Genomic DNA, 15,916 nt, shown 5'->3' with positions numbered 1-15,916 from the left:
GAGAAGCTTAGTCACATCCTACTTGTGTTTTTTTTTCTCATCCCTCTTTTCTGCCAACATGCCCCTTGGCTCATGTGCTGCATGCCTTTAACCATCCTACAGAGATTGCAACACAGCAACCATCCTACCCCCAGGACAGGCAAACTGATGTCTTCATTTCATTCCTACCCTCCTCTGGCCATCTTAACCAGCACTCAGTAATTATTCATTCTCAAGTCAATGGGTAGCAGTCAGAGACCTGCCTTCATGATTAAATACATTTCTACTCACAAGCTTATGATGGGTCTGAAACTTTGCAATCTTTCCTTACAGACATACTTGCATACGCACATGTACATACAGACTGCACACACACATGTGGGATAGAGGTAATGCAAAGCTTAACATTTTCAGTCCTCAAAAACCTAAAAGACAATTATTCAGCAAAAACACAGAATGCAAACTCAGTTTTATTACAGTTATATACGGTAAGTTAGGCCTTTCCATACACTATAAGCAGTGATTACTATCCCCACCCAAAGTAATTCAGCATTCACTTACTACTCTCTCCCTCTTAAAAAAAATATTAATGTCTGAGGTTTACCTTCAGTCTTCCAAATTCACAAGCCAGGTCCAGTGGGGTTTTCTTTGACTTGTTGATAATACAGGGGTTTGACTGGTGCTGAAGCAACATCTCAGACTAAGAAAACAGAAAACAATAATAGCAAAATGCACATTAAGATTTATGTACCATTTCATTCTTGAAAACTGCTAAAATATATGAAAGTGCAGGTCTGAAAAAAGAACAACTGCCATACAGATATTTAAATTACGTCTAATGATACCTTACAAAAGTAGTGGTTATAGTTATTTTAACATTATGGATAAAAAAATAGAACAACTCATTCCACTGAAATAATGGAGTCACACATATTCATACCTCTCAACCTGTTAGCGTAAGAAATTTGCACAAAATCAAAAATAATGGGGGGGGGGGGGGGGCAAATGCTCAAAAATTAGGACAAACTTTAAATAGGTATGGTGTTAAGCAAAGGAATGCAGAAGGTCAGATGGTAGTGGATTCTGTGAAAAGGATGGACATGGCTATGATGAATACGTATTTTAACAAGAGGGAGGAGCATAGGGTGACATACAAGAGTGGAAGAAGATGCACACAGGTGGATTATATCTTATGTAGAAGGGCCAGTCTGAAGGAGATTGGAGACTGTAAAGTGGTGGCAGGGGAAAGTTTAGTTAGGCAGCACAGGATGGTGGTTTGTATGACGACATTGGTGATCAAGAAAAGGAGGATGAGTGTGAGGGCAGCACCAAGGATCAAATGGTGAAAACTGAAAAAGGGTAATTGTGAGGTGGAGTTCAGGGAAGAGTTAAGACAGGCACTGGGTGGCAGTGAAGAGTTACCAAACAGCTGGGTAACTACAGCAGAGCTAGTAAGAGAGATGGCTAGAAAGGTGCTTGGTGTGACATCTGGACAGAGGAAGGAGAACAAGGAGACCTGGTGGTGGAATGAAGAAGTACAAGAGAGTATACAGAGAAAGAGGTTGGCGAAGAAGAAGTGGGATTGTCAGAGAGATGAAGAAAGTAGACAAGAGTATAAGGAGATGAGGTGCATGGCAAAGAGAGAGGTGGTGAAGGCTAAGGATAAGGCGTATGAAGAGTTGTATGAAAGGTTGGACACTAAGGAGGGAGAAAAGGACCTGTACCGATTGGCTAGACAGAGGGACTGAGCTAGGTGATAAAGGATAATGAGGGAAATGTACTCACAAGCGAGGAGAGTGTGCTGACCAGATGGAAAGAGTACTTTGAGGGGCTGATGAATGAAGAGAATGAGAGGGAGAGAAGGTTGGATGATGTGTGGATGGTAAATCGTGAAGTGCAGTGGATTAGCAAGGAGGAAGTAAGGATAGCTATGAAGAGGATGAAGATTGGAAAGGCTGTTGGTCCAGATAACATAACTGTGGAAGCATGGAGGTGTGTAGGTGAAATGGCAGTGGAGTTTTTAATTAGAATATTTAATGAAATCTTGGAAAGCGAGAGGATGTCTGAGGAATGGAGAAAAAGTGTTTTGGTACCAATTTTTAAGAATAAGGGTGATGTGCAGAGCTGTAGTAACTACAGAGGGATTAACTTGATCAGTCATAGCATGAAGTTATGGGAAAGAGTAGTGGAAGCTAGGTTAAAAAGGGCGGTGATGATTAGTGATCAGCAGTATGCTTTCATGCCAGGAAAGAGCACTACAGATGCGATGTTTGCTCTGAGAGTGTTGATGGAGAAGTACAGAGAAGGTCAGAAGGAGTTGCATTGTGTCTTTGTGGATTTAGAGAAAGCATATGACAGGGTGTCTAGAGAGGAGTTGTGGTATTGTATGAGGAAGTCGGGAGTGTCAGAGAAGTATGTAAGAGTGGTACAGGATATGTACGAGGGTAGTGTGACAGCGGTGAGGTCTGATGTAGAGTGACGGATGCGTTTAAGGTGGAGATGGGATTACATCAAGGATCAGCTCTGAGCCCTTTCTTATTTGCAATGGTGATGGACAGGTTGACATATGAGATCAGACAGGCGTCCCCGTGCACTATGATGTTTGCAGATGACATTGTGATCTGTAGTGAGAGTAGGGAAAAGGTGGAGGTGACCCTGGAGAGGTGGAGATATGCTCTAGAGAGAAGAGGAATGAAGGTCAGCAGGACTAAGACAGAATATATGTGTGTGAATGAGAGGGAAGATAGAGGAATGGTGAGGATGCAGGGAGTAGAGGTGGCAAAGGTGGATGAGTTTTAATACTTGGGATCAACAGTTCAGAGTAATGGTGAGTGTGGAAGAGAGGTGAAGAAGAGAGTACAGGCAGGATGGAGTGGGTGGAGAAGAGTGTTTTATGACAGGCGAGTACCGGTAAGAGTGAAAGGGAAGGTCTACAAGAGGGTAGTGAGACCAGCTATGTTATATGGGTTGGAGACGGTGGCACTGACAAAAAGGCAGGAGTCAGAGCTTGACGTGGCAGAGCTGAAGATGTTAAGATTTGCACTGGGTGTGACGAGGATGGACAGGATTTGGAATAAGTATATTAGAGGGTCAGCCCAGGTTGGAAGGTTTGGAGACAAAGCCAGAGAGGCAAGATTACGTTGGTTTGGACATGTGCTGAGGAGGGATGCAGAGTATATTGGGAAAAAGATGCTAAGGATGAAGCTGCCAGGTAGCAGGAAAAGAGGAAGGCCTAGGATAAGGTTTATGGATGTGGTGAGAGAGGACATGCAGGTGGTTGGTGTGACACAGCAAGATGCAGAGGACAGGAAGAAATGGAAACAGTTGATCCGCTGTGGCGACCCCTAACGGGAGCAGCCGAAAGAAGAAGAAGACAAAGCTCTTAGAAACTTAGTTACTACAATAAAATGTTTTATGTTAGCATGCATTTTCCTGATGAATATGAAGTCTGAAACTCAAATGTCCTGTCATTATTTACTGACTTTAATCCTCTCTGATTTACCAGAAAACCACAAAATTTTATGAGGAACAGATAAAAAATATTAAACAAAAATCTGAACAGCTCAGAAATATGTTCGTATTTGAAGTAACATATGCTGACTTAACAGTTCTGTATATACTGTAAAGTTGCCATTTTCTTTTATCAGACTTTCACTTGCAGACATTCTATAAAGCCATAAAACAAGATAAATCAGCATTTATTCAGCATTCTACTGTTTTAACAAATCTATGTTAATGGAATAAGTGTCCACTCTGATCTTGGTAACTTCAAGCCAAATAATGGCTTCAGACCTAAAAAGTACTTATGTGTGCAAAGGACTAATCCCATGCGAAGGACAGCTGTTTAAGCAAATTTACCATAACAGTTAGATCATTGATGCAGTAGCTTAAGCTGTAAAGGTTACATTTTGCCTAGTACATGTGGTACAGCAGAGGCAGCATCGTCACCTCACAGCAAGAGGTTCCCCAGTTCGACTCCTGCTTGGAGTGCCTTCTGTGCAGAGTCTATATCCTCCCTTTGTTCGACGTGGGTTTCCTCCCAAGTTCTAAATACATGTAGTAAGTGGATTGGGTGTTCTAAATTGGTCATAGTTGTGGGTGTGAATGTGAGTGTGTATTATGGAAGAATAAACTGGGGCAGGGCTAGCCACCCAGTGGTATGAATCTTGGCTCTAGATGATTGTCACTGCTGAAGTGACACTCCAACCCCAAGTGTAAAAAATGGGGAAATGGGTTGTGGATGGATGGGTTGCTACGATGACCAGAAAGCATCCAAAGTTTAAGGGCAACTTCCACGCACCCTAACCACTGACTGGCTTTAGGAATACCTATAAAGTCAGTGGTTAAGGCACCAAACCTTCACAGCTTACTTTTCTCAAAGTAAGGGAGGCTACTATAAAGGCTGCTAAGAAAAAGTAAATAAATAACCACATCCTGGTAATAAACAAAACATGAAAAAGAGAGAATGGAGGACAGGTCTCCTTAATGCAGCAGTGATCTATTCGCACATCCACTTTTTCTTTTCATAGGTTCATAGGTTCATACTAGGCTATCTGCCCTACGGCATTTATAAGCCTAGCCAGAGTGTGTTTGGCTTTCGCCACCCATTTTAAATTAATTCTGCTATGCCCTTTTTTGAGGTTAGTATACTGTGCCTCTGTCTAACAGTGACACAGAAGTGATACCCGGGGTAAACCTATGATCTCCCATCCACTCATCAAGATTCCTCTTGAAGAGAGTCAATGATGGACTCTGCCTAACCTGAACTGGGATTTTATTCCAGAGTGAAGGGAGCCTCTGGGTTATGAATCTATCCCTCCAGCATGTCCTATTTATTTCAGTGCTGAGGTTCAAGTCTCTCAAGTGCGTAGCTCGATGGGATTTGGATTTCCTGAGGTGCAGCATGTCCATTAATTCCGGGTTGGACATGGCTTTATACGTCAGGCACAGATCGCCTCTGAGCATGCGGTATGCCACTGAGTAGAGCTGGAGTTTCTTTAATCGGGCAGCATATGGCATCTGCTTGAGCCCTTTGATCCTCTTGGTTAGGTACTTTTGGGGTCTTTCCAGTTGCTGCAGGTGTCTGGTAAGGTACATCCCAAAAGAGGCATTGTACTCAATTATGGGCCTGATGAGGGATGAGTAAAGAGGCACGATGACCTCCCCTGATCTAGATGTGAACCCCTTCATGATTAGGTGGGCTATATAAGATGTTTTTCTAACCACTTTGGCCACGTGGTTGTCAAATGAGAGATTGCTATCAACTTGGGACCCCAGGTCCCTAATTACTTCTTCTGTACTTAATGGATTACCACCTATGTGGTAATTTGTGGGCACTTTGTTTTTGCCAAAGGGGATGACTATACACTTTTTGGTGTTTAGCTTGAGGCCATGGCTCTGGCACCAGCTGTCTGTTTCTATGAGGCCCTTTTGGAGGATGCTTGTGTCATCTGGAGAGTCGATTATGGTGCCCAGTTTGCAGTCATCTGCAAACTTGGTCAGCCACAGTCCTTCCGTGTTGGCCTGTACCTCCGAGAAATATATACCGAACAAGAGAGGTCCCAGGACTGAGCCTTGTGGGATGCCACTTGTAATTGGTTTGGAGTCTGACATGGCTCCAGCAATTCTAACCATGTGGGTTCTGTCCTTGAGCCAGTTTGCAACCCATCTAGTGACATAGGGGTTTATATTTAAGCTGGTGAGCTTATCTATAATGTCCGAGTGGGGTATTATATCGAAGGCTTTTGCGAGGTCCAGGTAGGCTGTGTTGACCACCTTCCCCTCGTCAATGGCCTTGGTGACTGTTTAAAAGAAATTGACCAGGTTTAAGAGGCGCAATCTGTCATTAACAAAGCCGAACTGGGTAGGATCTAGTGTCTGTAGGTCCCCAATATCTTTATTTATGAGGTCCATGATGATCCTTTCCATACCTTTGCAGACCAAGCTAGTCAGGCTTATGGGGCGATAGTTTCCAGGATCCATTGAGACACCACCTTTGTGGAGAGGGACCACTGTTGCTGTACGCCACTCTTTGGGTACATATCCTGTAGTCAGGCTGAGACTGAACAGTAGTTTTATGTTTGGGTTTAGCTCTTCTTGGAGTTCATGTAGGACGCAGCCCGGGACACCGTCTGGTCCCATTGATGCTGTGTTCTTTGCTTTGGAGAGGGCGGCTCTTACCTGAGCATCTGAGATGTCAGGGGCAGCACACTGCTGGGATAGATATTTGCCCTTTTGGTGGGAGGGGAGAAGTTTGCGCTGAACCTGTCAGCTAGGATGTTGGTAATGTCTGTGGGTTTGGTGTATTTTTTGTCATTTTGGACTAATTCTGAGCATATCTGGGAATTACCACCCAGGTTCCTAACATAACTAAAGAAATCCTTGTGATTATCCTTAGTGTCCTGTGCAATTTTTCTCTCGAAGCTGGCCTTAGACGATTTTATGAGTGCCCGTAGTTTTTTGCTAATACTGATCAGAGATGCCTTCCCTTTTTGGGATTTTGCTCTATCATGTAGTAGCTTCCTCCTTCTATTGTATAGTTTGTTTACGGCTGGGGTCCACCAGACAGGACGTCTGCCTTTGGAGGATTGGGTCTTGGTTTTATTTGAGATTGCATGATCCATGCATTCCTGAAGGTGTTCATAGAATGCGTTTATAAAGGATTCTGCAGTCTGGGCCGTATTTTCCACAGGCCCGGGGGCTTTGAAGGATTCCACATCGGTTTTGAGGAGTGTGAAATTTGCTTTAGAGAAGTTTTTCACTGTGGTTTTCTGGGCAGGGGGTGGGGTTGGGATGTGAATATCCAGCGAGATTAGTTTATGGTCTGATCTTACCAGTGAGGGATACACTTCTGGTCTGGAGCATAGAGTCCCCATGTTGGTGATGATCAGGTCCAGTATGTTTTCCCCTCTTGTGGGAGTGGTAACAAGTTGTTCCATAGCATTTGAGTTTATAAATTCTAGGAACCTTTGGGCTAGGGTGTTGGAGCTAGAGTAATGCTCCCAGTCTATGTTTGGGTAGTTGAAGTCGCCCAATATAATGGTGTTTGGAGAGACCTTCATATTTTCCAGTGTTCTCAGGAAGGCCGTACAGTCATTTTGAAACATCTTTATTAAATTATGACTTAACACATAGGCATACATACATACATTAATATAAAATAAAACTAACCATACTAATATTTTTTCATTTACATATATTACACATTACATATATTTTTTCTTTCTTTATAACAGTGACTTAAGTCTAATATTACATAAATTACTCAAGTCCTGCCTTCCTTTAAATCTCATTCCCATTGCACATTATTCTACATGCATTACTCCACAAATTCCATTTATTTATATGCAATTTGCTCCTTCCCTTTTCTAAATACCACACTTCCAGTTCTTTTTACTCAAAACTTCAAACACAGTAGGTTTAGGTTTTGATTTCCATTTTCTAGTAATTGCTTTTTTGGCAACTAAGAGAATTACACTTAACAAGGCCTTACTATGTTTAGGCCATTAAGATATGTGTCCCAGCTCAAAAGAATCATTTCCTTACTTACAGTCATTTGCTCACCCAATATTTCTGACAGAGTAATCTGTAAGTAATTTTTTAAATCTGAGAACTCATTACACACTCAAAAAACATGTTCTCAGTTACCTCTTCCTTCACCATCAAGCTTCCTATTCAAACATGTATTGTTACAGTTCATAACCGTACTATGTTTATTATTACATCACTGTTGCAGTAGCCTAACCTGTAAAAGTATATCACCACACCTTAGAAAGAATGTAAGAAGGAAGAGTAATCACAATCCAGTGTAGGCCTAGCAAAACCTGCTCTGGACCTGGAAAAGAAATCCAGTTTGTAATGTTTTGTAAAAGCATGGACAGAGGACCAAGTTGCAGCCTATAGTATACTTCAAGCCCACTCCTTTCCAGATAAAACAGAAGAAGCCAATGTCCTGGCAGAAAGTACAGTTTTGTACCTACCATAAATGTAGATGTTCGAGTGCTCATACAGCTGCAGTCATTACAGATGGGTTATCCTGCCGTCAGGCGGGTCCTCGGTCAGCCGAATTCCAAAGTCTAGGTCCGGTGTCGGTTGTCGTTGCTTCTTCCCTGACGTCAGTGCGGCAGGGGTATAAAAGAGGCAGCCAACGCCATCTTCTTCAGTTTTTCTTGCCCCAGATGTCAGGTGCCCCCAGAAGGAAGGCAAAACATAAACTTATGTAATCATGCAATACAGAATAATCAAAAAACAGTAGTTGCAAGCAAATACACCATAAAAGAATACCCCAAATAGGTTGTATGAGAAGGTGTTTGTCATAAGGCCTGTCCTAAGAGGGGACGGAGGGGGGGGGGTAACCTGGACTGCAGCTGTATGAGCACTCGAACATCTACATTTATGGTAGGTACAAAACTGTACTATGTTCATCGTGCATACAGCTGCAGTCATTACAGATGGGAAGAATCCCAAAGCTAAGTAAGGGTGGCAGGCACTAAGTGGAACTAGGAGGAGCGAGGATGCCCTGCAAGACTGCTGTGGCAAATCCCGCTCTAGATTTAGAGTATAGTGGAAGGTGATAGTGTTTGGAGAAAGTGTGCACTGAACTCCAAGTGGCTGCTTCCAAAATGTCCTTGGTAGGAACCTCCCTGAGGAAAGCTGCAGAGGTAGCTGTGGCCCTGGTGGAGTGGGATCTGATGCTTGAAGGCACAGTTTTTCCATGAAATGAGTAACAAAAGCGTATGCAGTGGGCTATCCATTTTGAGATTGTCTGTTTGGAAATAGCCGTTCCTTGAGCACCTGTAGCATAGGACACAAAGAGTTGCTCAGATTTCCTGAATGGCTTTGTCTTGTCCAAATAATAACGAAGTTGTCTGTGAATGTCCAAGGAATGCAGTAGTCTTTCCCCTTTGTTTTGTGGATTAGGATAAAAGGAAGGTAAGTGGATAGTCTGATTCAAAGCTACACTGGATACTACCTTTGGCATAAAGGTAGGGTTGGTTCGTAAGGAAACTCTGTCCTGATGGAAAATGATGAAAGGTTGCACAGCCATGACGGCCTGTACCTCCGAAACCCTGCGTGCTGAGGTGATAGCCAGAAGGAAGGCTGTTTTCCATGACAAGTATTGTAGTTCTGTTGAAGCAGCTGGCTCGAAGGGAGGAAGGGTCAGCTTTTCCAATACGAAGTTGAGGTCCCAAGCAGGGACTGGTGGTTTCCTTGGGGGTTTTATATTCTTTGCCCCTCTGAGGAACTGTCTTAAGAGAGGATGAGAGAATAAAGGAGGATCTGTGTTGTATTGTGCAGAAATGGCTGAAGCGTGGATTTCAATGGAGGAGAAGGAAAGTCCACTGTTTAACATCTCAGCTAGGTACTGTAAAATTTGAGGTAAATTTATTACCCAAGGATTCTGGACCTTTTCTTGATTCAAGGCACAAAATCGTTTCCATTTGGCGGAGTAGGCTTTTCTAGTAGAAGGTCTTCTGACCTCCAAGATGACATCCTGCACCTCCTTGGAGAGGAGGGTCTGTTGGGAAATCAAGGAATTCTCCATGCAGCTAGATTTAGGGTTTTGAGCTGGCTGTGAAGAGTCTTGAAGTTGTGCTGGGACAACAGAAGAGGGACTAGAGGTAGGATCCATGGTGGGGAATGTGTCAGGCTCTTCAGGAGCAGATACCAGTGTTGTCTTGGCCAATCTGGAGCAATGAGAATCATTTCTGGCCTCTCTGCTCTGGCGTTTAATAGAACTTTGGGTAGCAGAGGAAGAGGCGGAAAGGCATAGACTGTCAACGTTGTCCAATTGAAAAAAAGGGCGTCCACTTTCCAGGCCTGTGGATGATAGGTCCTTGAACAAAATTTTTTCAATTGGTAATTTCTGTGGGTAGCAAAGAGATCTATGTCTGGCTGTCCCCATGCCTGAGTTATCTTTGTGAAAACTTGAGGATGCAACTTCCATTCATGTGGATCTGTCATATTTCTGCTTAGGCTGTCTGCCAGTGTGTTTTCCTTCCCTGGCAGGAATTGTGCCTGTAGTTGAATTTGCAATTCCAGTGCTGTGTTCCATAGGGTCATGGCTCGCCTGCACAGGGGGTATGAATGAGTTCCCCCCTGTTTGTTTATGTACCACATCACTGTGGTGTTGTCTGTCCTTATCAATAGCTGGCCTGGATGCAGTAGGTCTTTGAAGGCCATAATAGCATTTTGCACGGCTAGCATTTCCTTTTGGTTGATGTGTAGGTGCTTCTCTTTTTGGGACCATTTTCCCTGAATGCACTGATCTGTCATGTGTGCCCCCCAGGCGTAGTCTGAGGCGTCTGTTGTGATGATTTGAGTTGCTTGAGGTACGCAGAAAGGGAGACCTATGTTTCTTTGGCATGCTTGAGCCCACCACAGAAATTCCTTTTGAAGGCATGGAATGAGTGGTATAATTGTTTCCAAGCTGTGGCTGTGTTGAGACCATAAGTTTTTTAGGTACCATTGAAGTTTCCTCATATGCAGCTTTGCACATGGGATTAGTAGGATGCAAGATGCCATGAATCCCAGAGCCTGCAGGACTTTCCTTGCAGTCAGCCTGGTGAAGGTTGCCATTTTGCTGAAGTATTGAGACAGTTGCCCTTGTTTATCTGGCGTGAGGTAGGCCATCTGGGTGGTTGAATTCAAGCTGGCACCCAGGAAAATTATTTGTTGAGAGGGTATTATTTTTGATTTCTTTTTGTTGACTGTGTATCCCAGAAAGTTCCAACATTTTTATTACAAACGCCAGGTGTTTCAGAAGTATGTCCTTGCTGTCCGCTTGGATCAGGCAGTCCTCCAAATATGGGTATATTTGTATTCCTTGAAGTCTGCAGAAGGCGATTAGTGATGCCAGGCATTTCGTAAACACTCTGGGCTCAGTAGATAAGCCAAAGGGCAATGCAGAGAATTGATAATGGGTTGAACCTGCAAGAAATCTGTGGTATCTTCTGCAATCTTGTCTGATAGGGACATGCAGGTATGCCTCCTTGAGGTCTAATGTTACCAGCCAAGACTCCTTGCCTAGCATGGGAAGAAGCTGCTGTAATGTCAGCATCTTGAATTTTGGTACCTGTAAATATGTGTTTAGGATGGATAGGTCTAAGATAGGTCTCCAATCTTTGTCTTTCCTTGGTACCAGGAATAGTCTGGAATAAAACCCTTGACCTTGTTCTTTTGCAGGTACCTCTTGAATCGCTTTCATGTCCATGAGAGCTGAAATTTGTTTTTGTGCCTCTGCCCTTTGATTTTGTGGCAGGTTTGGCATGCCTCTCATTTTTGGAAGGGTGTGAAAGTGGAACCTGTAGCCTCTGTCTATAATGTCCAGAATCCATTTGTCTTTTGTAACAATATGCCAATTTTTTGAGAATAATGCCAGTTTTCCGCCCAAAGGTGCTGCCATTAAAGCTTTGCTTGGCAGGTAAAGGGGGAAGTCATTGTGTCTGTTTTCTGAATGACTGTGATCTATCTTCTCCACCTCTTGGGGTTGGTGCTTGCCGCTGTCTGGCTCTGAAAGATCCTTAAGGTTGCCCTCTACCCCTTGGGCATCTGTATCTGCCCCTTTGAGGTCTGTCCGTGGCTGGAAAGGACCCATTTTTTGAAGGCCAGTTTCTGCTGAAACGTGGAGGTTGTACCTGCAGGAAATCTTTCACTGTTTGCATTGATTTCGCTTTTTCCTCCATTTTCTTTAGTACCTCCTCAGCTTTAACACCAAACAATACATCTTTTTGAAGAGGTGCATCTAATAATTTAGCTTTGACATGATCTGGTAAGGCTTGCTCTTTCAGCCAAGCATGTCTACGTATAACAGACCCCGTAACAGCAGCTCTACATGAGGCCTCTAAAGCATCAAAACCACACTGCAAGGTATGTTTACCCACTTGCTCTGCACCATGCAACAAATCCTGCAACTCTTTTAAATCTGGTTGTTCTGGCTGTGTCATTTTGCTTTTCAACTGACATAACAAAAACTGTTGATACTTTAACATATGGAACTGACAGTTTAATGCCCTCATGGTTAAAGTGGCCGAGGTGTACACCTTTTTCCCCCACCTTTCTAAAGCTCTGGAATCTCTCTCTGAAGGTAATGGGTTTTTAGCAGTAGAGGCCTTAATTCCCTTGGGACCCTGTGAAATAGTTTCTGGGTCAGCAGTATGGCTTTTGTATAGGAACTGGTGTGAATCAGGAACCCGGTAATACCTGTCTGGTTTAACAGGAGCTGGAGGTAAAAAATCTGGATTAAGGCTGGCTTCTGTGTACACATCATCCAATATATCTAAAACAGGAGGGATAGCCAGGGGCCTATGCTGGGGGAGCAAGAGAAAATCCCTGAGCCTTTTCTTGGAATCTGAGTAATCTTGGCCTTCCCAGTGAAAGTGTTCCCTCAATGTATGTAGGGTTTCCCCAAAAGAGTAGTCCTCAGGGAGGGAGACCGAGGGAATAGACTCCTCTGCATCAGAGTCTTCAAAAGGAGAATAGGCATAGTCCTGGTCCTCAGAATGTTCAGAGGTAATAGAGGCTTGATCTGAGGAAGGGTAGTCTTCCTCTAATATGGGCCTTTTGTCCGAGGGGGGTTGAGAACCCCTGATAAGAGTAATCAAATCCTCAGCCATTTTGAGCATCTGTTTTTTAGGCATGGGGCCTTGAGAGGGGGTCTGAGGTCCCTGTTTTTTGGTTTCATGGCTGCTTTAGATTTAGTGAAAGCTTTAATAGAGAAGGAGGAAGGCCTGAAGACACCTTGAGAAATGGCAGGCCTGTCTACACTCTGAGTTTCCCCGCCAAGTGTGGCGTCGGTATCTGTAGTAGGAATGGGGACCGAGGAGCCTGCGACCTCGGGTACTGAAGACACCGGTAATGTTGTGTCATCGGTACTCAGGGGCTGCGTAGGCGCCTCGCTGAGAACCGGAGAACCGGTAGTCGGCCTTAGCATGGTGTCAGTAGTCGGTGCGGACCTCGTATGTCGGTCCTTATCTTTGTGTCTTTTACTCAAAACTGGAGTCGGAGTATCCGACGACATAATATAATTAAATTTTTTACCAAAATAGTGAAGGGCGAACTCCGCCCGGTGCTTAATAGTGCGCTTGTTGAATCTAGCACAAAAACGGCAAGCCGAGACGTCGTGGTCTGGGCCTAAGCAAGGAATACAGAAAGAGTGGAAATCTTTATGCGGTATTTGCTTCCCACATGAAATGCAATTATTAACTTTGTCTGACATCGGTCTGAGGCAAGAAAAGTTTCCCCAACGGGGTACTTAGCTTTCAAGAAGACTTCGGCTGAAATATTTTTGTAAATCTCAGGAGCTGGCCGACCGGCACTTGCGAACTGCTTCTGCTTCGGGCACCGCGCGGCAAGAAAGACTGAAGAAGATGGCGTCAGCTGCCTCTTTTATACCCCTGCCGCACTGACGTCAGGGAAGAAGCGACGACAACCGACGCCGGACCTAGACTTTGGAATTCGGCCGACCGAGGACCCGCCTGACGGCAGTATAACCCATCTGTAATGACTGCAGCTGTATGAACAATGAACATCTGACCCTTATCTTACCTAGAAGTAGCTTTTTATGATAAGAGCAATAAATGACAACACTATGAGACAACCATTTGGAAACAAGTCTGTTTTGATGCTGACCATCTTTTCTTCTTACCTTCACAGGAAATAAACATTTGATCTGAACTCCTGAAATTTGTTAACATCAAGGGTATGAAAAATCTTCTCACTCTGATTTTTTAGGATCTGGAAAGAATACATGAATGGGAATATCTTCCCTGAGAATAACCTCTCAAACCACTTTTGGCATAAATCACTCTATCCTTATGGAAAAAGAGATAAAGTTGGTTCATCGTAACAGCTTCTAACTAGGATATTATTGCAGAGATCACAGCAATAAATAATACTGTTTTCCAGGTTAAGAACTTAAATTCAGCTGGATGAGCCAGTTCAAATGGAACAAGCATACATTTCTCCAGAACAAAACTGAGGTCCTTATAAGGAGCCATCTGTAGTCTAGGCAGATGGATATGCAGAACTGCTTTCAAAAAACTGTCTGACTTGAGGCTGGGAGCAAAGATGTCTGAAAGTTGAATCTTGACATAAGAAGAGGAAAGGGGAGAGGACAATAGTTCACACAAACACTGAAGAACCAGAGGCACTCAGGTTTTAACAGTGTCTTGGTTCTTCGCTGGGCATCAATAAGAAAATATTTTCCATTTCCCTATATAATATTTCTAGTAGCAGGTTTCTTAGCTGCCTTTTAAACTTGTTGCACCTCCTTAAAAAAAGAAAGAAAAAAGGTTACAAAAGGTATTAAAGACTCCATTGTCCGGGCAGTCAACTGAAGAACTTTCAAGATGACGTGTATTAAACAATTCCCATCTTAGCTGAGCAAATCCAGCCTGTGAGGAAGTTTGTGGTTAATTGCCTTTGACTATTTTCAAAAGAGGAGAGAAACACAGTTGCCAGTGCTTAAAGGGGCTTACCACATCTAGGGCTTACCACAATTACCTTTGAATGCCCCTGGATATCTATGGAAAGGGTGAAAAGGAACACAGGAATATTCCCATCCATGGGAATGAAAAGGCATCTGTCTTTCAGGCCTGTTTGCAGGGAAATTTATTTAACTGCATGTTGTAAATTGAGGTAGAAAGACCTACTATCCTACTGAACAAGTTCTCACCAGCTGAATCAATTCCTGGAACCCTCTAACACCCCATTTAGTTCCATTTGTGAAGGTCTGTTGTGGCCCTGCTTAGCTTGTGTACAATAATGTTTTTCTCTAACATAATGTAGGAAGCTTGAAGAGAAAGGATGAGTTGAGTTGCCAAATCCCAGGCTACCACAGCTAGTCTGCAAAGGGGGAGGTGATCTAGTTCCCCCAATTTGTTTCTGTACCACATCACTGTGGTACTATCTGTAACTACTAGCACAGGTCCTGAACACCAAAGATGGCTTAGAGATTTGAAGGCATTTATTACCATCATAATTTCTTTGACATTTCTGTATTTTGGTCTGTCATGCCTGTCCCACAGACCCAGAACTTTCACCCCCTAGGAAACAGCTCCCCAAGCAAAGTCTGAGGCATCTCTGGTTACAGAATGAACGGGAGCGGGAAGGGAGAATGGGAGACTTGGGTGAGAAAAAATGGGTTCAATCACCAAATTAACTTCCTTTTGGCAAAGCCCAGCACTGGAATCTGAAAGGTAAGAAGGAGCTGGTGTTAGGTCCACACTGATCTGAGGAACCAGTGAATTTTTCTCATGTGACATCTGGCTAGAGAAATCATGAAAACTGTAGAAGCCACAAAATCCATAATCTTGAGATATCTCTTGCTGAAGTCAGAGATTGGTGGGAGAAATTTAGAAACTATTCTTTGTAATATTTGATTTTGTCTTAAGGGAGAAAAACCCTTATAACGGATGTGTCTACTAGGAATACTAGAAACACTATCCTGTTAGAAAGAAACAAATGATTTCTCTACATTTGTATAACTTTACCTGAAATCACAGACTGTTAGGGGAATATCTTACCCAGGCCAAGGATTCTGCAAATAGAAAGTAGCCGTTTAAATATGGAAAGATGTGAATGCCTTGTAACTGTATCATGCAACGAGCTAGACACATTGCAGCTGTAGATAATCAGAGGGATAATACAGCAAACTGTAAATGTAAGCCGGACATAAAAAACTTAAAAAAAAAAAAAGAGTCTGATATCTTCAAGAACTGCAATGTGATAAGCATCTGTCAAATCCAAAGTTACAAAAAAAAACAGAGCTGAGGGATGAGGGGTATTACAGACTGAAGGGAAAGTATCTTGAACTTTCAGATACTGAAGTTAAGATTTGGAAAAGGCAGGTCTAGAACTTTTCCCCTGCTTGTTTTGGAAGCCACTGTTTCTATGACCGTCCTCAACATAGAAAGTATATGTTCTAAGACTTAGGAAA

At 43.2% G+C, this 15,916-nt stretch overlaps 1 protein-coding gene across 3 annotated transcripts in view; it reads right to left on the bottom strand.

The window, feature by feature from the left end:
* Positions 1–15,916, bottom strand: part of CASKIN2 (CASK interacting protein 2) — a 1,742,750-nt gene that overhangs the window by 414,904 nt on the left and 1,311,930 nt on the right. For all 3 annotated transcript variants that reach the window (XM_044084941.1, XM_044084943.1, XM_044084942.1), the window contains one exon: positions 584–679. In XM_044084941.1, coding sequence (XP_043940876.1) covers positions 584–679 — 96 coding nt within the window. The remainder of the gene's footprint in view (positions 1–583; positions 680–15,916) is intronic.

The sequence above is a fragment of the Protopterus annectens genome, chromosome 10.part0 (genome assembly GCF_019279795.1).
Source record: "Protopterus annectens isolate FY-2018-M chromosome 10.part0, PAN1.0, whole genome shotgun sequence".
NCBI lineage: Eukaryota > Metazoa > Chordata > Ceratodontiformes > Protopteridae > Protopterus > Protopterus annectens.
Note: the sequence above shows the minus strand (reverse complement) of the source record. Positions and strands in the feature narration are given on the sequence as shown.